The 25,891-nt window shown below is 41.0% G+C and overlaps 1 protein-coding gene across 4 annotated transcripts in view; it reads right to left on the bottom strand.

Annotated features, from left to right (window-relative positions):
- Positions 1-12,139: 12,139 nt before the first annotated feature.
- efemp1 (EGF containing fibulin extracellular matrix protein 1) overlaps positions 12,140-25,891 on the bottom strand; it is a 38,418-nt gene continuing 24,666 nt past the window's right edge. For all 4 annotated transcript variants that reach the window (XM_044046289.1, XM_044046290.1, XM_044046291.1 and 1 more), the window contains 7 exons: positions 18,999-19,121; positions 18,746-18,865; positions 17,176-17,295; positions 16,740-16,859; positions 14,065-14,191; positions 13,777-13,975; positions 12,140-12,311 (listed from right to left, as the gene is read on the bottom strand). In XM_044046289.1, the coding sequence (XP_043902224.1) occupies positions 12,150-12,311; positions 13,777-13,975; positions 14,065-14,191; positions 16,740-16,859; positions 17,176-17,295; positions 18,746-18,865; positions 18,999-19,121 (971 nt within the window). In that variant the 3' untranslated portion in view covers positions 12,140-12,149. The remainder of the gene's footprint in view (positions 12,312-13,776; positions 13,976-14,064; positions 14,192-16,739; positions 16,860-17,175; positions 17,296-18,745; positions 18,866-18,998; positions 19,122-25,891) is intronic.

The following is a 25,891-nucleotide window of genomic DNA, read 5'->3' as shown; positions in this document are numbered from 1 at the left end:
TACACACTGAACCTTTAATTCACACAGTTGGATCAGTGTCCATCAGACTTAGGCATTGGACAATATAAAAATTTAGAATTAGTGTGACATTTAGAATTAGAGATTTATAACTACTTATTTTTCACTAAGTTTTACTCTGTTTGAGTGCAACTCAGTGATAGTGAATTTAAACCATCGTTATTGGCAGATACTGAAAAATTACTCATCAGTATAATTGTGTAAATGGATAATCTCTTGTTATTAAAAATAAAAAGTAGTTTGTTTTGTGTGTTTTTTAATGTACCTTGTATGTCAATTATGGGCTTTTCAGCAATGAAAGGACCCCCAATGGACAAATCAAGTCCTCTCTTAAAACACATTTTTCCTCTTTGGCTTTAAACTCAGTTTAAGATATTGGTTTGTAATTGTTTTACTATCTTTTATTGTTTTTACCTTTGTCTGTGTACAGCAAAGTCTGATTGGATTGGAATATGGACCATCTGTGTTTGCACATCATCTAAAAGATTACAGATACAAAGGGTACATATTGATTTTACTCAATATACAACATAAAAACATTACTTTGGTTACCAAAACGTGATTTAATCTTATAAAAACATCACAGAGATACATCTTTTTTGTGTGTAAATTGTTTTAAGTGAAAAACAAGAATCTGAAATAAGATAAGGGGGTGTGTGTATCAATAATGCAGACAGGAAAGATAAGATAGAGGCAGACAAATCTGCTGTGGTGACCTCTTATCATGAGCTGCCAAAAGAAGAGGAAGATAAAGAGAGGTCTTGGAGTAAGTGGAGAGACACATGCTCCCTCTTGTGGCAGTTCAAAATAAATTGACTGTTTTGATGAGCTAGACAGAGGATTTTCCCCATTCACAAATATTCCGATCAGAATCCAGTATGGTATTGCATCCCTGTAACATATCAAACCAGTCCATTTTACCAATTATAGAAGCCATTTTTGCATCATATTCAGGTTGCATTGAGGTGATATTGAATGAAGGTCTCAGTTTATGTTGGATATAATATGTATGAGGTCCTTGTATTGTTTTATTAATTTATTTTTTATTGAACAAGTATAATATCCGGAACCAACGAGGTGCAAAAATGGAAATACACCGACAGAAAATATAATGTCAAAATATTGCATCATAATAAATAATTCCAAAAATATAGTTTAAATGAAAGATAAATAAGTCAAAGATGGGTTCAAAAAGGATAACAAGTAGAATAAAAATACATAGAGAAATTGCAATTGTTGTTGTGATGTTTTTTGTTGTTGATCAAATTGTGAGATTTAAACAAGGATTCTAGCATTTTTTTTGTTTGTGAACAAAGAATTTTTGTGTAAATGATGATAAAGTTTATCAGGTGTTAACAACAGTAGCAAATAATATCTTTAAGGTTAAGCGAGTAGACAGATTCAGCAGCATTAAAAAGTGAGACTCAAGATCACTCCAAAATCTATTCAATATGTCACAATAAAAAAAAGGTGAAATTGTTTGTGTATTATTTTTTACAAAAAGTACAAGAGTCATTATCATCTGTACATTTATCAAAAGTATAGTTTACAGGGTATCTGTTATATAGGATTTTCTTGCCTCTATAGGTACAGCTCTATTCTTTCTTTGAAAACACTGGCGTATATGTTTACTATTACATTTTCTGATGTCCTTGCATTGTGCTTTTGTTGAATCACCTCAAACCTTATCACAGAGTCATTCACTCCACCATGTGCTGTTTGAATAATTATAACAATGTGCTGAACTGTGTCCAGACTCCAGAGAGAGAGAGGCCTGGTCACAGGATGAGGCCTGTCACACTGTAAACTGGACAGACTTTGCCATCTGTTGGTGTGTTGCAACATTACACCCCACACTGTGCCTTCATTTTAATTAATTAACCCTCTCACAGCTGACAGAAAATGAGGCTGCTAATTAGAATTAGAGACTTGTTTTAAATTTAAATCATCCATGGATTAATGTTGGGGGTGGGGGGTTCTGGGTGTGGTGATGATGCCAGATGCGTGTGCACTCTTTGCCCTCTAGGTGTCAGACTGCACCTGCAGCTTGCTGCTTATCATCAGCATCAGACAAGTGGGGCCATTGTTGTATATATTATTACCAGCAGCAGCTTTTGTCCTCATAAGATTGATAAATAAATACTGACTTAATGCTTTAATGACGCTCGCTCTTTGTCTCTGTGGTTTTATTGTGGCTGTTTCATGACTAATGGTTTGTCTCACACAGCAGAGAGGCCTGAGTCACAGTAACGGACACAGCGTGACTGTAACGTAATCACAATCAGTGATGGATACAGGACCTGAAGGCCACTGAGAGCATGAAGTTTGTTTTGTGGGTTTCAGGAATTTGCCGTTTATTTTTCACCAACTGCAAATTCCAGTTCCATAACGGTGGTTAGAGAAGGACCTCCCTCTTCCCATCAGCAGATACATTTCATTAAAAAAAAGTTTTGTCTTCATCGTGATTTTAGAGGGAGATACCAGAACAATACGCAAAGAGATAAGATGGTTCAGCAAAAATAAAAAAGGGGTCTAACACTGAGTCTTGGCATGAAGGGGGGCATTTTTGGAATTCTGCATCTGATCCCGATGTGGATCTGGTCCCAGCATAGCAGATCTTAGTCTTTTAAAGCCCTTACAACAACCATCTGAATTATTTCAGCAAGGCACATCCTCTTAGTACTTGTTTTTTTTTCCTGGCTCTTGTTTGCTCTCATTTTGATTTGATAGCATTTGCATAGTTTATGCAGTGGTGGAAAGAGTACTGAAATATTCTACTCAAGTAAAAGTACAACTACTTTTTGATAACATTTTACTTCAGTACAAGTAAAAGTACTGATCTAAAGATGTACTCAAGTTAAAGTTAAAAAAAGGAGCTTAAGTTACATACTTACCTTTTTTAAGTTTTTTTTTTACTGTTTTTAATTAAAGACAAACCTTTACAAATAAAATATGCAAACACATAATGAATCAGTCAAAATGGGTCAAAGGTCACAAACTTTTTCACTCACGGCTATTCACCTGTCCTTCTCATTCACCTGTCCTCATTATTCACCTGTCCTCCTCATTCACCTGTCCTCATAATTCATTCACCTGTCCTCACCATACACAAACAACTTACTCAATTACAGTACAATACATTACTGAAGAAAATATAAAAGCAACACAAATAAACAAGTCATACAATAAAACTATAAAAATGATAGAAAACCTATGTCAAAGATTAAGATGTGAAAATGTAACGTTACACAATAACATTTTGTGATGTCACTTGTGAGACAAACCAACTTTAAAATTTTAAGTAAATTTTCCCCCTTAAACAAACAACTCAGTCTCTTCTCGAGGCCTCACATTGAGCTTTAAAGCTTCAATGCTCAATGCCACTGTTTCACATTCACACGTGCAATTTGCATTCTGCACCTGAGCTGCACTGCTGTGGAATGTAATGGACACTGACACTGGTTTTAATAAGTGCATGTACGCCGCAGGGCCAAATGAAATTACATACTATCACAAACAACCATCACAAGAAAAAAAAAGAAAAAGAGGCAGCTGTTAACAGCCACTCAGCACTAACGGTCATGCAGCTAAGTGTATTTGCAGGCCTGGGCTCAGAAAGACACACATAGAAATACCGGTGGAGAGGCTAAACTCATTATGACACAGATAGCAAAGTAGCATCTGTCAGCGTTGGCCTTTCACCACAGCTCCCTGCGCCCGACTCAGTTTCACTCCAACCGAAAATCCAACCACTGCATTTCCAGTTAGTGCTCTGGACACGTCCTGCACAAGTGTGGGAAATTACATGAGCAGCCTCTTTGGGAAGGAAACGTTTTTGTTTTTGAATTTTGTTTTTCTTCACTTCAGCCCCGTCTTGTGCCTCCCGTGACATTTCAGTCAAGATACAGAACAAAGCATCGTCTTCTCTCGGAAGATTAAATAGCCGGTGATGTTTAAACAGCATTTACAGCTGTCGTCCTCAAAGCCTCTCCAAACCGTCTGACTGAAGAAAAAAAAAAAAGAATTACTCATCCACAGCTCAATTAAAGGATTTAGATGAAACTTTAACAGATTGAGATGAAAATATGAATTATTGATAAGTAACATACTACTTAATGAAGGCTTTAAGAGTTTGCATAATACTTGTAGCACACAGAGGTGGAAAAAGTACTGAAATATTATATTATACTGGTCTAAAAATGTACTCAAGTTACAATAAAAAAGTAGTTTGTTTAAAGTTTACTCAGTTACTTTTTTAACAAGGTTGGGGTTCTTGCTTGTGTTGTGACACAAATCTCACATGAATTGTTTTTAATTAAAGGCAAACCTTTACAAATTAAAGTGCTGACAAAATGATATATGTAAACACATAATGTATCAGTCAAAATGGGTCAAAGGTCATACATGCTTTCACTTTCATTCACCTGTCGTCATCATTCACCTGTCCTCATCATTCATTCACACTGCCAAAGTTTCCAGTGCATGGATTTAATTTTATCACGATTATTTTTTGTAATTCAGGCCAACATTTTTTGTAAAAGGTCTGGTTCAAGTACACAAAAAACCTACTCAATTACAGTAATGCAAGTAAATGTAATTCATTATTTTCCACCCATGGTAGTACCAATAAATCCCCAGGAAAATGTTTCTTCCAGTTGTTTTTGCAAGCAGTGGCCCCCTGGAGGATATTCTCTGTATTCTTACTTCCTGGTGAACTCACCAGCAAACCAGAAACTACGTCTGTTGTTTTTTTATACATGGTTTATAAGTATTTAATGAGCAAATTTCTTGTGAATCAATTTTTCAAAGGAGAGCTGGCTAAGACAGCTCACCATAACAAATTACCAAACAGAGTTAATCAAAATAATATAGTTTAAAATGCCAAATGCACACGATCAAGTCCAGCTGAGCAACCAGACATTTCAGTTCCATGAACTCTGAAGGTTGAGCAGGAAAGGAGGCTGTTTTAGAGACAAGTTCAGAGAAAATCTTAGGAACCTGCAGAGAAGCCAACGTGTGGAGCAGGAGTTATAACCGTTACCGTTTGATGAATGTTTGACTTGAACAGAGTTAACGAGTGCTCTTCGTTGGCGTGGCGGAGATCTTACGTCTTACTTTTTTTTCCAACATCCCCACCGAATCTTTTCATATTCAGACCTGCAGGCTTCAGCTTCAAACTGATCAGACTTCACACAGCTGCTTCTGAAAGCTCCTTCCAAGACCTTTAATGTTTAAAATCATTGGAGTTCCCCCTTTATGAGGGTGTTATTTCCGGCCATCTTTGTTTGGATCATGAGTACTTTTAAGCAAGTTGTTTTTTAGCTTTATATATATTTATACGTTTTATTGCGCTGTAACTCAAATTTAACGGTGATACACGTGACACACAAAGCCATATTTGACTGAATTTGAGGAAAAATGTCCAATTTAAATCAACACCACTGTCCCAGCAGACGTTACTTCCAGTCAGCATTCATCAATTTCAGCAACAGACACGAAAAAATATCAGCAGCAGCAGACATTCCTGCCTTAGGAAGCTGGTAACTGCACACCTTACAAGGCAGAGCTTGCACTCGGCTGCTGTCTGCTCTGACAAGTCAATAAAACCCACTGGTATGCCGAATATTTTTGGAAGGCAAAATAGATATGAGGCTGGCGGAATTTGATCAGGCAGAGAGCCAGCCTCCTGTTCATTACTGCGCTTTCCAGCAGTGACACACCCTCCCTCGCTGAGCACACCTCAACCTGAGGAAAAGTATTACTGACTGGCACGTCAAGAGCCTGCGCCGACCTTTGGCCTCCCCTCACCTGCCTGTCTTCATCGCTGTCACACATGCATGTGCTCACGCCCACACACGCTTCATACAACACACACACACACATCATGTACAGTCTCTCTCAATTTCTCCCAAGTTGCAATGGGAGGGATGGCAGGGAAGTGGAAAATATGAAAAAGGGCTTGGAAATCCAGGGCAGATGTGAGAGCTGACAGGGTGGGAGAGGATGGAAGTGGACTGGGAGCAATGGGTGTAAGAAAGAATCGCAAGATTTAACCTCAGAACTGCTCGGCAGGCAGATTTTTATGCTAAAAAGACTCTCATTTTGGAAGACGTCCCCTTTATTTGTCTAACTGGAGCTGCCAAGGCGTCATATTAGTTGCAGATAAACCTCTGAGTGCAAGGACTGTGGATTTCATCCTCTATCACTTAGTCTGAAAGAATGTATCTCAGTGAGGTCAGGGTGAGCAGAGGGAGTGAGGAGATCAAGTAAAACGTGTGTTGGTGTTTGTTTTGGGCTCAAAGGAACCTGACAATGAAATGTGTGAAATTATCCGTTATCTATAGCTGAATAGAATGTGAGGAAACCTCACTCCAACAGTGACCTTCTGAAGATTAAGTCCCTTGAACTATTTCCTGCCTCACCTTGACTTCAGGCCAATCAGAGCTCAGTGGGTAGATGTGGCCTCCAATCTACAAGTTGCAACTTTTTATATGTTTAAAAATTCCATTTGTGCTAGTACCTGGTGCTTTTTTTTAGTTTTTAGGTTCCAAGCGACAGACTGCCGGACACTGATTGGTCAGAGAGTGTCGATCGATCGTGAGCAGAATTACGAACCGTCCAGCCGTTTAAGTTCAGTGACTGTGTCATCAAGTATAGCTTCATTATAGTTTCCATGGCTCCGTCAAAAAAAACAAATGCATATGGCCAGGAGAGGGGAAGGGAGGCGGAGGATGTACTCCAAAACTACAGGGGGAGCTCTGTAGAGAAAAAGGCGATAAAAGAATCACCCAGAGATGAACCGGTCTGTGTTGAAGGTGCAGCAGAACAACGTTCACCTAAACATCTACTGCTCCGTGTTTAAACTCAGCGTCTAAATCCCCATAAAGTTGAAACTTGAGTGCTGTTGTATTACACACAGGAAATAAACTCAAAATCACTTCGTTGAGTAGTGCTGTCACTTGATGTTGTCCCTGGCATGTTTGCAGAAGACGTTGGAGGTGTTTTAATGGCGAAAAGAAAAAAGAGCGAGGGCACAAAGGGGTGAGAAATGACTGGTTTATTGGATGGCATTTGAGGTCAGGAACAACATAACGAGATGAGGTCACTTTGTTAGCACTGGCAAGAAACTAACGCCACATGAGAGTGGCACTGATGGGGGCTGGTGGGGGGGGCACAGCACATACATGCACGCCACTCAAGAAATCACCGAGCTAACACAAACATGCACACGTCAAACAAATCACGCTTGCGTATGTAAATGGTGAACTCTGCTGGTATGCTGCGCTGCCTGGCCGCTGAACACGTGCCAGGCTGTAAACACTCTCTCTGCCTGGTGCCCGACCGCAGATGTCATTTCAGTCAGGCCTTCAGTCAAGCTGCAAAATAAATCCTGGAGGTCCATACCTGTGTGATTACATTCGCTAATTATAGCTTGGTGCAGTAACTCTGAGATGACTTAACGAGACGGGTCCTCGGGGTGTTGTGTGAATGTAATTATATCCTGACAATTAATAGGCCCCCGTTCCTCAGAGAAGAGTTTGTTGTACGCTGACGGTGCCTGATGTGTTTTTAACTCGCCGGGAGGGGGGGGTTGCCTTTGAATTATGACATAATTACAAGGGAAAACATGATATACACGGATGATGTTTATTCCCAGGTACAGTAACAGCGAAGCCCTTTAATGATACGAGCGGGGAAGGTTTATATTACCTGCAGAAACAGTCGTGTCTATCATTCGCTGACGGGTCAAAAGAGCAAATACCTTGAACATGAAGTGCACGTTTGTGAGAAAAAGATGAAAACATACTGCAAGAGAATGTTTTGCTTTTTAAGTCAAGAAAAAGTGATTTAAAGCTGCAGTGGGTAGAAGTTTCATCCACTGGTTAATACAGTACAAATACTTTGTTACTGTACTGTACAAAATTCACGTATCTGTACTTTACTTTGTTATTTATATTTCTAGCAACTTTTACATTTACTCCACTACACTCCCTCTAACTATCTTTGTTACTCGTTACTACCAAATACAATCATTATATAGAGCTTTTCTAGTCTTGATGAGATGCTTTACGCTACAGTTTTGCCATTCACTCATTCACACATCTTTCATACCCATTCACACGCTACAACATGGGCTAAAGCCAGGAATTGAACCCAACACAACTTCTACCAATGTAATTTTCTGTATGTATGCCTTTTAGGTATTTTATACAAGACGACCTGATTCTAGAGGACTTGAGAATCTTGCAAGGCTAGTTTTCCGCTAACAGACAGTAGATGGAGTCGAGACAGCCTCCAATCTCCCCACAACAAACCATTTAATCATCACCATGACTCTGAAGCTGTTAAATTAGGGTAAACAGTTATGCCACACGTCAGTGCAAAACCCTAATTCAAATTCAAAATATTTCATAGACTATTTTCTAAAGTGAATCAAAGCAAAGTAAAAAAAATAAAGAATAAATATCAGGGCGTTGGCCTCAGAATTTATGTTGCAAAGTTAAGGCCTCTGAAGTTTTGGAAGCTCCGATTTGATAGAAAAGTCATGCTTGTTAAGGCCTCAAAGATTTTTCTGAACATAGAAACAACTGTGTAAGCTGCATCTGTCTAATCACATTCTCTTTAATGAAGTTGCATCAGAGGCTTTCACACTGAATATAAAAGGGGAGATCAGTGGCCCACCAGCTGATCATCTTACAAAACATCCCCTCACACAAAGACATCCACTCATGCTTTTGGCCATATTTGACATTTGCCAATTGCGATAAATGAGTTTTTTTAGTGGAGCGGCACTCAAAAAATCTGACCTTACACAAGTTCAGACTATAAAAACAGCAAGAAACCCATGAAGAGTTTATTGCATCACTGGGATACTGTAGAGAGGAGATGACAGAGGTTAACAAACATCCAAGTGACTGAACGTTCACAATTTTTCTTTCCCTCCTGTGTTCTTCAGCCAACTTAAGCTCGGGCTGTGACCTGCTAAATAAATCTAAGAGTGATTAATGCACCGTCAAGCTCTATGCGGTCAGGAAGACGCTACATATAAGCTGAGAAGAAGGTGAAAAGTGTTGCACCTACATTGAGAGGTTTAGTGTTTGAGTCCCAGAAAGAAAAAAAAAAGTGGGGGAGCACCATTTTCTCCTGGGGGTTGAATCATGCATGTACAGCAAAAAAAAAGCAAAAAAAAAAAGCAGGGCTTTACTGAGCAGGGAGTTGTGGATGGGGCCAGGGGAACAATGACACATCATGTATCATCTTACACGTCCCAGCGCTGCTCTGACTAAAGCTCTCGACAGCAGAATGATTGAGTAACAACTTACCATAAAACCACTCCCAACCAATTTCAGATCTAAACATGTGTGTGTGTGTGTGTTTTTGTGTGTGTGCACAGGCTCCACAGAGGTTTGTTCCTCTGCACACATTTGACTCAACATACTCTAAAACTATACATATAGATATATATATGTATATGTATATATATGTATATTATACATATATCATATTCAGATGAAATCACCCTCCCGTTCTCCCAAAAGCACGAGATGTGCAGCGGAGCGTTTTGTGCAGTCACTGCATTTTCCATTACATTGTGTGTGAAGTCACACAAACACAAACACAACATTTCTCACCCTAACTTTTCACCCAGTTACACAAAAACAGAGACAACGTCATTTATCCTCTCATTTTAATCGACAATATATATATTTTTTTTGCTCTTCGGAGTACAATTAATGTAAGATACATATGACAAAAATATAGATTTTAAATAGAAGAGAAACACATTGAAGAATTCCAAAAGATTAACAGTCTCGACAGCATGACTGATTAGTGTTACATTTTTCCTTGTATGTGTTTATATCTCTAAGGCACTATTGCAGGATCACTGCTGAAACCACATGAAAGACAGTTAAAGGCAAAGATGGATGACTTTCTACACACTTACAGAGTGGTGACAACATGTGGTTTTTCGGCACAGTGCATCCACAGTGTGCAGCGTTTCAGCGAGAAGCCAGAGCAGACGCATGGAGTCACAGAAAGGCAAAGCAGGTAGAGTGAAAAATGACACTTCTTCTTACCAAAACGTGTGGTGGCATTTTATCAACACTTAATAATCCCCTGCTTTTACACACGGACCAGAGAACTTAATCACCCCAAGCCAGCCTGGTGCCAGTGTGACTTTGAGACTGGGACCAACATTATGGCGCTTTTCCACTACATAGTACCGCCTCAGTTCGGCTCGTTACGGCTCGGCTCTACGCAATTTGGTTGGTTTTCCATTACTTTAGAACCTCCTGAACGTGGGCAGAGTCATCACTGCACGACTTCGTTTTACACGCGACACACACACAAACTAGAGGGCGGAGCAGTTGTTTTCGGTGTAACTGAATCATTAGAATCATCCATCCATCCATTTTCTACCACTTTATCCTCCACAGGAGGGTCGCGGGGGGTGCTGTGCCAATCTCAGTCCATCGCAGGGCCACACATAGAGACAAACAACCATTCACTCTCACACTCACACCTACGGTCAATTTAGAGTGTCCAATTTACCTAATCCCCATATTGCATGTTTTTGGACTGTGGGAGGAAGTCGGAGAACCCGGAGAAAACCCCCACACACACACACACACGGGGGGAACACGCAAACTCCATGGAGGAAGATCCTTGTTCCCGGGTCTTCTTGCTGCAAAGGCAAGAGTATCATTAGAATCAGTTAACTAAAAAGATTTGTTCACATCGTTCAGTACTTCCTGCATGACCGGAGCACACACTCCGTTTCCCAGCTAAATGTTGGAGATTAAAGCACGTTTAGAGGGTTTTTAAGTCGTTTTAATCAACTGAAGTTGGCATTGTTCGGTCTGATTCCTGTGCCTGACGTCGCGCTTATGCCTCTGAACAAACAGCGGACGGCAGTCTGTTGCCGTCACGCATAGTAGCGGCTCAGCTCGCTTGCAAGCTCGCCAGAGCAGGTACTAAAAAAAATACCAGGTACTATCGCTAATGGAAAAGCAAAAAAGCTATGCCGAGGCGAGGCGAGTCGTGCCGGGACCATGTAGTGGAAAAGCGGCATTAGAGAACCTCTGCTGTTCCTCTGGAGGATCAGCTTTAGCACCAATCAAAGGTCAATTGGCCGAGGCGTGTAAAATCAAAGCCATCATTTAATGTGCATGTTCTCCAGTAAAAAACAAAACTAAAAGGCTGTAAAGGATGGGATCAGAGAAACAGCTTAACCACATCCACTGCACCAGCGGCTGAGAACTAGCTCCTTTTCACTCCATGTGTCAAACTCCAGATACACACATGCACACAGATTACACCCCGTTGTCATACTAAGTCCCTCCCTTAACTCTTGTGAACGTCTCTGGAAAATGATCACGAGCAAATCTATACAGAAACTTGCATGAAGAGCGCGGCACAGCAGTCCTAACCCCCTACAACATTTATCAACACGAGATAAATGATTTCAAAAAAATTACCATTGTACCAAAAAAAAAAGCTGGATATTTGACATGTACATGAATATAGAAAATAGGATTTTCTCTCTCTTTATTACAACAGGTTAGTGTAAGTATGTGTTGGTCCAAAATAAAGTGATAAATGTAGGCGCCACTGCATAACAAAAAAAAACAAACTCATCCTATTTAGGATTTGTGTCCACTAGGCCTCTTTTCCCAAATGTGACTGTTCTGCTTCCAACTGTTTTCGGTATGGAAGCAGCAAACAGCCACGGCAGGTGCAAAAGTAGAATTTGCAGTCTTTCTTAAAGGCTCTTAAGGTTTAGTATGTTTCAGCTGTAAAGATTATGACGTGGGGTTTAAGCGCCCTTGTTTAAAACACAGCGCCTGATTGTCCGGGAAACAAAAACCTTTCATCACAATGCTTCCCAGCACCCTGAGAGAAAAAGATGCCCAGTGGTCACAGGACAGCATGGACTGGTCGGTCTTGAACAAAGTCAAGTGGAACTGCAGGTGAAGCTGTACGAGTCTGGGACAGCCTATGTTATATGTATTTCATGAAAATGTACAGTATTTTTATGCAGATGCGAAGCGTCGCCTGTGCTACGCTGCTATGTTTTTTGCTGAACCAGACTTATGGAGGCTTTTTTTTTTTTGGGAGAGTTGCGCTGCTCAGAAAGCGTAATGCCCGACGATGATGGTGAGCCGCAGCAGTGAGCTGGAGCGGTAGTTCATGGTCAGATGGTGAGTGATCATCTCCAGGTCCACGATGTACTCTTTCGGGCCTGTTAGAGGCTTAGTTAGCACCAGCATGGCACTCACGTTGCTGGAACGCTGCAAAAAGCACAATTAATTTGTGTTTTACACCTTCAAAAAAGTTACGTTAACACACCTAGAGCACCAAAATTAGTTCATATAATGTATAGATGTATATATATATATATATATACATGAAAAATACTTTTAAACCAAAAATTTTAACCCTTAAATTGCCAAGTTCTGTCATAATGCACCTTCATTTTACTGTAAAAAAAAAAACTAAAACATTTTTTCAATATACTTCATACTTGGTTTGATCATTGCACCCTGGTGTATGTGAAAGATTAGCAGAAACATTTGTTTATATGCATTATTTACTTTTTTTGCCGTGCCATATTTCATAAAATACTCACATTAATACACCTAGAGCACCAAAATGAAAAAGAAGCACATTCTTAGGTTTTTTTTTTTATTTCTTCAATCTTTATCGTACAAATATTCATGAATTTTAGTTTTTAACCCTTAAAGTCATGATGCATCAAAAATAGTGATTTGAATGGGCTTCAACGAGCACATTTTTGTGCATAGGTGTTCGTGTTAGTGTGAGTATTTTAGTTAATGTTGTTAACAATAGGCTAAATTGAAAAAAAATTACATGTAAAAAAACCTGGCATAAATTTTGCAACAACATGCATGAAAAAAGGATAAAATGTTCAAGACATTAAAAGCCAAAAACACAAAAATGTTTTTGATGCTATCTTAACCGTGGTACTATATAAGCCAGACTGGGGTTTCTCAATCCTCATCCTGGGGACCCACTGCCTGCATGTTTTATAGGTTTCCCTTGCTCCAACACACCTGATTCAAATAAATGGGTCGTTATCAGGCTTCTGCAGAGCTTGCTGATGAGCTGAACATTTGAATCAGGTGTGTTGGAGCAGGGAAACATCTAAAACTTACAGGAATGAGATACTCTGGGCTAGACAAGAGATTATTTTTTGTTGGTTTGAAACTAAAATATGTTCCACAAAGTGTTTTTTTTTTTTTTTTTTGGCTTTAGCCGTGCCTCATCGATCAGATAGGCTACACACATTCACACATTGGTACACACATTCACATTCTCTCTGTCTGTAAAAGTATCTCTAGCAACATTCGACGTGATAAAAGTGTTTTCAAATCACCTATTTGACTGCTTAATTGGTTTTTACCAAACGCTCACTTAAATCTAATGACATTCTAATCAGCCTCTGCAGTAATGTGTGTTTATTCCAAATTTGGGTACAAAGGTAACACGGCAAACATGGTGAACACATCAACACTGTGGCTGCTAAATATCTTGGAAATACAATTGTACGAGGTGGAGTCAGGAAGATAATAACAGTGGGACAACGCAAGTAATTTAATGGATTTAGCTCTAAACCACAGATTTAAATGAATCTTAGCATTTAATTAGTTGATTATTACCTGTCACACCCTAGATTTCCATGCCAGATATACAGTAGGAAGATTTATAAAAAAAAAAGCTTCCATTAGCTCTTACCCGCAGGAAGAATTCTCCTGCCTCATTCCCAGCTTTGATCCTGAAGGTGTTGTGTGTGTTGGCGTAGATGTTGGTGGCCTGAATCTGGAAGATGTCCGCTGGCACGCTGCGTTCCGCCTGGATGCTCATGTATTTGTAGACAACTGACGGTGGGAGACCCTGGCACTCTGCACTCGTCTGAGAGCGGCAGATACAGCGACTGCAAACACAACACATGATGCATGTCTCCATGAAACTGACGACATTAATGTAACTGGATCAAATGAAGTGGAGGATGTTTTTACTCACTTCTCGGAGGTTTTGACATAAGGCGGCTCACAGGGGTTTCTGGTATAGCAGCGGAAGCCCCCGTAATAATTCCAGCACATTTCATCATCTTGGCAGTTATGGGTCCCTGTTTCGCATTCATTTATATCTGTTGATTGGCAGAGTGACAGAAAGAGAGAAAAATGTAGTGTTGACCAGTCAAAAATAGCAGAGGCACTGCTTGTTTTCTCCTCCAACACAAATTCCACATACTTTGTGAGTCAAAGTTAGGGATGGGTATCAAAAACTGGTTTTAAATCAGCACTAAAGTAGATATAAGCTGGTCAAACAATGATGCTATGTTTATACTGAATTCACTTAAGAATGGTTGGGAATCAGAAAATGCTAGTGCAGTTATTATTTTAGCAGGGTGCGTTACCATTTCCTAATGGTTCCTATTACAATCTATTACAATCATGTAAACAACTGACTTGTTGTTTACTCTCCAGCATCATGGCGAGTTAAAAATGTTCAACTTTGGTGAAGAACTGCGTTTACACGACGACCAGCTGACGTCACATATTTGACAAAATCATCTCCTGTGGAAACATCTGCAGAGAAGAAACTGCCGCTGTGTGTGGGTCCACAACACCATCCATAGCTGGTTTTGACGACTTGCTAGCTTGTATCAAGGCCAGACAAGGATTTCCCGGAGAGATACCAACGACAGGCGTGTCGTCCCGGCTGCGGAGCGTCAGCTCGTCACGTGAAAGTATCTCTGGAAGTGTTTCTCATCCAGTGTTCCAGAAGTAAACGGTGAAACTCGCCAAGTCGTGTCCAGCTCTGGATGGTGTTGTGAAACCACACATGAGTGCAACAATGTGCCTGATATTAGCCATAGTTGTTGGTGATTGTCTACGGACAAAATAGGCCGACTTCCTGAATGATGCAAATGCACAAAAATGCACTTAAGACATCCCGTGGTGCGATTGACGGCTTGGTGTGAACGCAGCATAAGGGAGTGCAGCATGTTTGACTGCTTTAGCCAAGCTAATGTTTAGTCAAACTAACATTTTATAAAGCTAATGTTTCTGCTGCCGCTAACACAACTGCAGTGTTCTCTACGCAGCCTCCCGCCTCCCTGCTCAAATGTGTAAAGTGACTTGTCAAGACGCTGTTAGCGTCCGTTTTAAACTTCAGATTTATTTGCTAAATAATCCCAAAAGCAACGTTAGTCAAGCAGCAGCCACAGGAGTCAGTAAAAACAAGGGAACAGGGAAAAAACAGCTGATGTCATGGGGCTGTCGACAAGTTTATTGTAAAAGATTTACAACCCTTCCCAAAACAGAAGACCCTGGTCTCTGGTGGTGAGGTAAGAGCTCCACCACACCTCTGTGTTCAGGCATCGTCAGTGCCAAATTGTAGAAAAGTATCAATAATAGTGGTTTACCACTGGCACAGCTCCAGCATGGTTTAGATTAATGAACCACATTTTGAACTGGCTTGAACACATAAATGAGTTGGAAACCTGAAAAGTTGGCTCCCACTGGGAAACCGGAAGAATGCTTGGATTTTCCTTGTGAACCATTATGTCATCAGAGGGCGTCAATGAAAGTTAGAGATGAGAGGAAGAAAGAAGGGACAACATACTGGTGAAAACAGCTAAGGAAAACAAAGAGAATGCAGTGGTCTATAGGAGCCTGGACTGACAGATAAACATCATTTTCTGAATTCAGAGAAGGAGAGCTCAGTGTGACTTATGTATAAATAAATGGGCCTGAAATCCACTCAACTGCCACTTCCCTCCACTGTTTAGGAATATGAAACTTTGGATCTACTTAAGTGGTGTGAGCCTGGGCTAGCTCTCTGAGAGTACTAAGGATCCAAAAGGCTCTAGAACTCAATTAGGAACTGTGCTGGTGCTTGGCGGTGTGAACGTGCTACTGATATCTATAAAATCCTAATGATACCCATCCCTAGTCAAAGCTCAGTACATGTGCAATTATCAGATAGTGTTTTCAGATGGTAGCTGCATTTAGAGCAGCTGTGAAGATGCAAGGAAACACGAGAGGGAAGCCCCTGTGAGGCAGCAATCCCACACAGGCAGAAGTGCAGCAGCCCTTTTCCTGCAGCACCATGAAAATAGCTTGATCAAACGTGCCCCAAACCACAGGGCTATTTCTGGCACAGCAACGGGGATTCATCACCTAAAGGTCCCCCTGACACAACAGTGTGAATTCATGGCTCCCTCTATAAAGCCTGCACCTGACCGAGGGGGGAGAGGGAAAAAATAACAGCTCACCCTTTGAGAGAACGCCGGAGCTTCAAATAAATCCTCTTCAAGAGACCAGCATCATGCATATAAATTCACAGAGGTGGCTCAGCGGGGCAACACAAAGTTACACTGTTTGGGTTGTCTAACCTCTGCATTCTTTCCATGACAGTACTGGTTGAGAGAGGATTTCATTCCTGCTTGAAAGCTAGAACAGTGGATGATAGAAGGAATGATCATGTTTCCTTTAACAATTATCTTCAAAGAGTTCAGGAAGAGTGAGATGGGAAGGGAGGGAGAGTGGATAACCTCGCTTGAGAACATTTTGTGTTGTGTGTGAAAACAGAGCGGAGGAGAGAAGATGGATAAATAAATAAACTGAGAGGGGATTAAAAAAGATTGATAGAAGGGAAAAGGGAGAGGGAAAAGGGAGGACAGCTAGTACCTTGACAAAACCTGTTTCCCTGGAGTTGATATCCTTCTGGACATTCACAGGAGTAACTTCCTGGGCTGTTGATACACTGGTACTGACACATGTAGCTGGAGAAGCCGCATTCATCAATATCTGGGGGGAGAAACATGGACATACACAAACAGAATCAGGCAGAACATGTTAAAATGGGAATGAACATATGTGTGCTCCTACACAGTAGCTTTTGCAATGTTCAAATAATATAAATTTAACCCTTCATTACACAACCCTCCTCCCATTTATCCAGGCTTGGTACTGGCACTAGGATGTAGCCCCAAACCAGCAACCCTCTTGTTACAATCCAAGTTCCCTTTCCACTACCTTCCGCTGCCTAGATTTGAAAAATACTCTGGAATAGTGATAAATTCAGCTCCTTTAGTGTCACTTTATCTGAATTAGTGTTATTTACCTTGGCAAGAGACCATGTCTTGTGCCAACTCGTAGCCCTGGTCACACTGGCAGAGGAAGGACCCAATCAGGTTATAGCAATGGTGCTGACAGGGACTCTGCACATCGCACTCGTTCACATCTGAAACAAAAGTGAAATGATTTACTTCCTGGCAACTATATTAGGTATACCATAGGTTCAACTGCTCTTCAACACAAGTCTCACAAGGTCAAACCGAGCGTCAGAAAGGGGGAGGGCGGGATGTTGGTGCCCGATCTACTAGGATTTTCATGCACGACCATCTCTAAAGCTTAGAGAAGAACGTCCGAAAACATCAAGTGATTGGACGTTTTCTCAGAGAATGACCAGCCTGGTTTGAAATGATAGAGATGCAACACTAGCATGCAACAGTAATTCAAACAGCCACTCTTTACAGCCAAGGTACGGCACTAGACTTGGTGTTACATAATACAGTAGCTGCTGGTGATGAGTGATGAGTGTAAAGGGATGTAGTTAAGATTATAACTGGCTCCTTTATTATCATTATTCCAATAAGTGAGCTGTACCCCACCACAGGCTAAGAGGAGGCAGAAGTACAAACATGCAGACTGTGCACAAGTTTGAGCATAGCACTCTATCACTGAGCAACATTTCCAATAACTTCCTTCAACCTGAGGGGGAGATTTAGTGTGGTGGTTCAGGTCGCACGGTCAGTCTCACTGTAACTGTGAGCTTTCAGGCGCTCAACGCAACGGCTTGTGCACCATATGTTTTGTTAGAGGCATTCCTGACCTCAAAATATATGCATTCTGAGAAAACCATGAGGGAATGAGGAAAAACACACACATCCTCTGCTATGTGCTGCTATGTATTTGTATTAATGAGCATTTGTGTGTAATTGTATGTATATCTTTTTGAGGACCATTATATAGCAAAAAGTGAGGGAATTTTGATATTTTTATTAGAGTTAAGACTTAGTTTCAGGGTTAAGGTTAGAATTCAGTTTAAGTTAAGGTTAAGAATGCATTATGCCTAAAAGTGTCCTCACTTAAACAAGGATGTGTGTCTGAGTTCTTGTGTTTGTGGCTTTGGGAAAACCAAAAAAAATTATAAAACATCACAGAGTGAGGACATTTTGGGAAATTGAGGACATTTTCTCGGATCCTCACATCTTTATATGTCTTTTACAGGGTTAAGGCCTGGTTTTAGGGTTAGGATTATAATTGGGTTTAGGTAAGGGTAAGGGTTCGGCATCTAGTGATGGTTTAGGTTAGCAAATACATTATGTCTATGAGGGTCCTCACTTGTATGTGTATACTATAAAGACTGTGTCTTACCTGGTTTAGAAATATACTACAACAATAAAGCTGTTATTCTGTTTTAATGTGAATGTTAAAATAAATTCATATATAATAATAATAATAATGATCCACTCATCATCATAATAAAACTTGCTGTTCCAGCACAGATTGTCTGACAGGCTGCATGTGAATAACAAAGCGTCCAAAGCCAAGGTTTTCTTTTATTTTTTTTATGTAATTCGACCAACACACACTCACACATGAGTACACATGGCTTTTCAGTGACTTACCAACACAGCTGTGGTTGTTGCTGGCCAACTTGTGACCTGCGTTGCACTCACAGTAGTATGAGCCCTGGGTGTTAACACATCTGTGCATGCAGTAGTGGGTCATGGCACATTCGTCTCTGTCTGCCAGAGAAAATATACAAATGCACAGGCGAGTTAAATGAAATGGGCCGTAAGATACATATATATAAAAGGCAGTTCTTTAAAGCAGGTAATAAAATAACTTTTTTAAAGATAGTGCCTGAATGTGACTCACCCACACAGTGGTCTCCGGTCCTCTGGTAGCCTGGAGGACACTGGCAGGTGTAGGAGCCTCTGGTGTTGTAGCAGGTCTGGTCAGAGCCACATGTGTGTCTACCTGTGGCACATTCATCTACGTCTGCAATAAAAACAAACTCAAATCGTAACTCTACACAAACTTAATGCCTCTCGAGTTGCAAGGCAAGACAAAGCAGAGCAACGTGTCTGGACTGTACGCACTCTGTGATCTGTGAAGTGTTTTCTGTGGAGAGAAAACATCATCAGTGACACCATCGCATCACATCACACACACACACACCAGGGCATGAACACAGAGAGCAGGCGATTAAATAAAGAGGGCTTTTATTTTGCAGCTCTGTGTGTGAAGGGGGAAAACACAGATTATATCTTCTGCTAAGAGAACAGCTTTTTGAAGTTTGTGTATGAGGGAGAGAGATGAGAAAGAAGCAGTGTTGTCTTTTGTGCAAGACATTTTTGTTTCTACAGTACCACACAAAGTTATGTGTTGTAGTTATGTTACCAGATTGCAACCATGACATTTTGAGCTGCCTTGTGCAGGAACAGCAGCAGCAGCAGCAGCAGGTCACTGTTAGTGGTCACTGGTGGAGCACTTGACTTGCTGTGCATTATTGGCAGAGCACGCATGTTAAGTATCAGACAATCACATTCCTGAGAAGCCAAAATTGTGATGATTGTTGTGACTTCTTCATGTACAGAGATGTTTTCATTAATAGAGGCTTTTAATTTGACTTGTCGAGAGTAGAGAGAAGCAGTGGGAGATAAAACTCAGTTGATAACACTATTAATAACGCTATGTTAACTTACATCCAGCAGACTGATGACACATACTGTTATAAACAAACACATTAACCTTTAATCTCAGTGCAGGGTTTTTGAAGTATGGTTCTATGAGGTATCGACACCATATCAACACTGACTTTGCCAAGTATGCTGCAATTCATGCAATCCATGAACCACCCTGGGACCTGGACTGACTGATAACATGGTTGCCAGCAGGGACAGAAGGAAAAAGTTATTTTAGCCACTTAACTTGAGGCTCACTTAATAAAATCTATACCAGCTTAGGTCTACTATACCTTAAGAATATGTCCTCAACTTAAATTGTCCTTGAGACAGCCTTTCCCAGCTGAAAGATGAAGTTTGAAAACCACTCTGTTGAGCTTGCAGGAATGCAGCTGCTGATCTTCTGCTGCCTTGTTTGGTTAGTTTGTTTCACTTTTCAAATGAAGGATTTAAAGCACCACATTCACAAGGTAACACATTTGAACTAAGTGATAGAGGTGGGAATGAATTAACAACTGCTTTGTGCCACTGATTTTCTCAATGAACATTTGTTTCCAGAGAAGAAATGCTGCAAACATACTCTTGAGATCATACAGATTTGATCAGGTGCAGATTGGAGAGCCTAGTATTAAATGGCTAAAATATCTTTCTCCTTCTGTCTTAGCTGGTAGCCATGTTGTCAGGGAGAAAGATGTCTGGATCCAAGGCTTGTTCACAGAGACTCTGGTGCACAACAAAACCTGAACTGGGCCTTTAATTTTAGGAATAACTCCGTAAAGCTCCTGCCACAAAGATGAAACATGTCCTAAATTATTCAAAACCATATTTGCTGTCACAGAAGTGCAAACTCATAAGTTATCAACTCAGATGTTAAAGTACTGCAAGGACCCAAATGTTTGACATGATCACAATTGATTAGAGCTCCAAAAATACTTTATTTTCCCCTTATGCTATTAGTTAAGTTTAGATTTTCCAGCTTGGACTAAAATAGATGACACATCAGTGGAAAGTTCCTTCTATCACATTAATCCTACAAAAAGTTTGGTTTGTTGAAAGCCACAGCTTCTCTAAGAAATCATTTCTCACTATAACCCCCCTCACCCACTTTTTTTCTGAACTTTATCTCTCGCTCTCTCTCTCCTCACACACACACACACACACACACACACACACACACACACACACACACACACACACACTACAAAAACACCCGTACTGTGTACTCTCATCCCGGTGGGCCCATCAGCAGTCCTCCTGGGTGGTCTGACACAGCCCATCATACTGTACGCAGACAGCCAGTGGGCATCAGTGTAACAGCATGACAGACAGTTATCCTCAATACCACACACAGGAAACTTTTTTTTTCTGCATTGTGATTTGACACATAACAATAATCAGAAGAACCTAAGTGGAAAATGTGTGGTAAACCTAAAGCTGCACGCTGTCCTTTCTTGCTGACATGTTGGTATTGTCACTGCTGCAGGAGGCTGGAAAGAAAGAGTAACTATAGCAAAGGTCCACAGTGTACCAGTAAGGAGGAGTTATTGACATAAATATGTTTATACAAGTCTATCATTTTGTATAATAAGGGCCTTGCCACCATCTTCAGTCAATATTTCAGTGGAAATTTACAGCACAAACAAAAGCCCCTGGTACACCTGTGCATCAGTCGCACGGATGTATACCAGGGCCTTAAGAAGATCCTTTCGGGTTAGCGGGTAAGCAAAGGCCACCATAGTTGGACATTGGACTGTTGTCTTACATTGGACTGTTAAGACAACAAATAATCAATCATACCAATAGAGTTAGAAGAAGAAATTGCACCTTGCTGCTCCACAGATACCCACACCCACTACCTCGACCGTCCACTGGGACATGTGCCGGTGAGAAAGTGGCTTGATTTGCTGTGGGAGAGCTCATGACACAAAAGGTGGAGAGAAGCAGAGTTGTCTTAAAAGACAGCCCTTAAAAGAAAAGGAAAAAGAAGAGGGCTCTTCAGGGCCACGGTGACAGGATAAGTACATTGGGGACAAAAACCGTGGCTTATCTGAAGGTGCAACCGAGAGGCAACAGGTGTGAATTACACAGAGGGACAAAGATAAAAGCAGTGCTGTCCTCAGAGGATCTGTGCTCTGATGTGGCTTGAAAGACATGTGGGAAAGTGCGCCCATGACTGGCACCAAGAGAAAAATCAAATGCCTGGATTGCAGCACTATCACATTGTGGGATACTGAGCCACCTGCAGCAGCCAAACGAGTCCTAGTGCAGTAGAGGTGGAGGTTAATCGTGCAGCATTCAGCCTTTGAGGTCAATAGATGAGCCTACTCTGGATGTAGACAACAGTTTTAGATCATATGTACAGTGGATTGACAATGTGACAATGCACATATGGTACATGCACTGCTGCATGGAGCAAAAACAGAAGTATTTCAATGAACAACAGCGAATAGTTAGACAGGAGACAGCAGCAGCAGTCAGAAGCTGGGATCAAGTGCCATGAATCACAACCACACCTACTTCCTGGAGGTATTTGGTGATTCACTGAGACTGGAAATGCCTTGCCTTCTGGCAGTAGATTCTGACAACACAAGTCTGAGGTTCCTGATAAAATCAAATCCTGTCTGTTATTGCTGTCACCGCGCCAAGAAACAGACAACACAATTGTTTTGGTGTTATTGAAAGACACATAAATGAAGTGACTTTGCCAAAAATGTACAGTGTTTGGTTTAGCATGTTAACTAATTAGCATGACACACAAGCTGCTGGGAAAGTGTGCTGTTATTTGGTGTTAAACCACAGCCGTGAACGCGCATACAATCCGACGTGTTTGGTAATGAAGTGTCAAAGCTATGCATAAATCTGGTGACGCACCAGGAGTGATAAGTCTCTATTGCTGTGGTAGCCTGTATTTCTGTTTTGCGCAGTTTAGGTTTACTTTTTACAGCAAGCTCTAGGAAGCCAGGAAGTAGGCTAACTGTATCATTTTTTAGTTGCTCCAAAATGTAAAAGAATAAACAATTTAAAGAAAAAATGACACAAGTCTTTACTCACACAAGGTGGCCATAACATCTGGATTAATTGGACAGTGTGGATTTTAAATACCCTGTCGAGTGTCACAGCCTCCATGCAACTCCTTTTTGGAGTTGCAATACAACGCATCTTCCAATGCCCTAAGATCTACTGTCTAAAATTGGTGTTGATCAAATATGTCTGATATATAATTGGTTAAAAACCATCTGCAGTTTGCCACGTTTGCCCTGCTGCAGCTAACGTGACAGAAATACCGAAACGTAAATCATCTTTTAATTCTGAATGGTCAAAAGACTCCAAGATTGTGTCAATTCCGCCTTTCCCTGCACAGACATGTACCAGAAGTTCCTTGGCAACAAGAAAAACCTCCTGGATGCTGCGAGAAAAGGGCAGAAATACTGCAGACAGATATTCAACTATGCATTTCCTTCCTTGATATGACGCAGCTTTATTTGTTTCATTTATTGTTTTTAATTTGCACTGGCTGAAAGAGGAGAACCATCTTGTTCTTGCTGTATTTTTCTCCAAGTCCAGAAAATGTTGCCAATTCATTGCTATGAGTGCAATAATTTAAGATTTTGCAGGGTATTGTTGTCGGATCTCAGTTGTCAATTTTGTTGTGAAGAAATCCTTTAGTCCCCTGTTCTGTTACGCATACATCGTGACATATCATAAATTCAATTATCCTGCAATGAATAGAATATCTCTGAATCAAAATACTGTAGCGTAGTAGCGTGTCCTTCTTTTTGGTGCTATGGCAATGGCCAACCGAGTACTTCCTGTATTTTCTGGCTTTTGTCGCAGCATTTAAAAGTTGAAGGATGCTACGATGATGTACCTCTCTCAGGCCACTGTCTAATCTGACTCTCGATGCTGCTGTCACTGTTAGCAGTAGTCAGTGATTCACTGCTATAATGGTGGAACACACAAAGCGGTTGCCGCATTCATCTATAACAGATCATCTTGATGGAGAAGAGGGTAATCCCTTGGTTTCAACTCTTATTTTCGTCTGACTGATTGTAGTTGGCATCGTTGACTGATTTCAGGATGAAACGGGGGCCAAATTTGGTCCACATATGGTTTGAGGACTTGAGTTACAAATCAGCTCCTTAAAGCGGGATTTGTTCTTTCTTTTCCCCATCGTTGCCAACTACGATAAAATCAGTCGGAGTTTTAATGATTTACTGACAATGAATTTGACAACGTTCCTGCCACGGTTAGGCGGCGTAGACATGGCGACCGGGGAGTGAACCAGCGCATGCATCATTATGAAAGGTGTCGCTGGTGCAGGTGGATTGTGTTCCAACACTTTGCTACATGAGGTGCAGAAAGCATGAAAGTGTTGGAGGAAGAACTAAGCGCACACGACTGTTTCAGAGGAGCTCTGTGAACAGAAGAGTCCGAGCCGTCCTCACTCCCCTTCACGAGCTCTAAATAAAAGCACATGTGCTGAACGCAATCCAAACATTCATTCACGGGAATATTTTGTGGTAACTGCTACTTTGTCGCTAAACCTTTCAGGAGCTGCCAATTCAAAGTTACACAGAAGTGTGCGTGTGTGTGTGTGTGTGTGTACAAGTGGGTGCAAGCTTGTGTTTAGGTCCCATAAAGTCTCCACAGCTTACCACATGCAGAACAGTCCATAGAGTTTACACAGGAAAACAACTTTTTATTGCAACAAGTCATCAAATGTGATGATGTGTTACATGTGGTGAGAAGTGACTGTTCTCTGAGGTCAGGTTATTCCCCCCACCCTCCCCCCCACCCTTTTTCATTTAACCCAGCTAACAAGTTTCTTGTTAGAGAGAGAGACTCTGCTGCAACATCACAGGGAAAGATAAGGGCGTCCAGCAGAGGAGTGGAAGCTGTGGAACTGAGGGAAAAATGAGGAGAAAAAGGGTGGAGGCTTTTTCATTTGAAGTTAGATTTACAGCCCTGTGTGCATGTGTGATGTCAGAGTTAAAAAACTCCTCTCTTTTCAGGGAGATTAATGCTAAATGTCTTGTGGGAGCTGGGGGAGTGATGGGGATGGCAGCAACTCAAAGAATGTGAGTGTGTGTGTGTGTGTGGGTATGTATGGATGAGTGGGTATGTGCGCATCAAAGGTGCTGTGACTTTATGTTTTACCCAATGATTCACAATGACGGCGTACATGTTGGATGTACAGTTTGGTTCAGCTCGGTATGTTCTACAGTTATTTGCGTTTCCATTGTCAAAAGTTGTAAAGTGTACCAACACAAACAATCCTACTTTCTTGGCACAAAAGGCTGCACAGAAAAACTCTGTAGTGACTCCATCTTTAAGGGGCTGCACCACTTTGCGTGGTACACTAATGGAAGGATGCCAAAAACTGGCACCCTTTGCAACGTTTGATAATGTAAATGTAAATAATTGCATAACCTACAGTACTCTGCACTCAAGTCTTCGGGCACCACGAGCTGTGTTGTTTTTCTTGTCTGTCAAATTCTGTGATCATTGGCATTTGGATTTGAATGATAGGACTGAAAGTTGGCCTTATGTGTTCACAAGCTGTCACTGAGTGCATGTACAGTAATGCTCAAGCATGTCTTGAATAAACGTGGTGTACTAAATCTTTTGGCATAAAATAGTAGGACAAACACAGGTTTGACCAGTTTTAAGGGAGCCAGAGTCGTACCATCGTACGTGTAAGGGAAGGTCACTAAAGACTTTAACCTGTAGAAGCAGTTTTATTTTTCTGAAACTGCATACAGCTTTCCTCTATGTTCTGGATGTGTTCCAATAAAGTGACCTTTGAACAGTACTGTGTTTTTAACAATGAATGTGGTGGTACAACTCCGGGTTCCTCCCACAGTCCAAAAACATGCAGATTGGGGATTAGGTTAACTAGATATTCTACAAGTAAATAGTGAATGGTTGTTTGTCTATGTTGGCCCTGCGATGGACTGGCAACCTGTCCAGGGTGGACCTCGCCCTTCACACTATGTCAGCCGGGATTGGCTCCAGCTCCTCCATGGCCTTCATGTGGAGGATAAAGTGGTAGAAAATAGCGTGCGGCAGTGTTTACTGTGTCAT

The sequence above is a fragment of the Solea senegalensis genome, linkage group LG15 (genome assembly GCF_019176455.1).
Source record: "Solea senegalensis isolate Sse05_10M linkage group LG15, IFAPA_SoseM_1, whole genome shotgun sequence".
NCBI lineage: Eukaryota > Metazoa > Chordata > Actinopteri > Pleuronectiformes > Soleidae > Solea > Solea senegalensis.
This window is presented reverse-complemented; position numbering and strand designations above follow the sequence as displayed.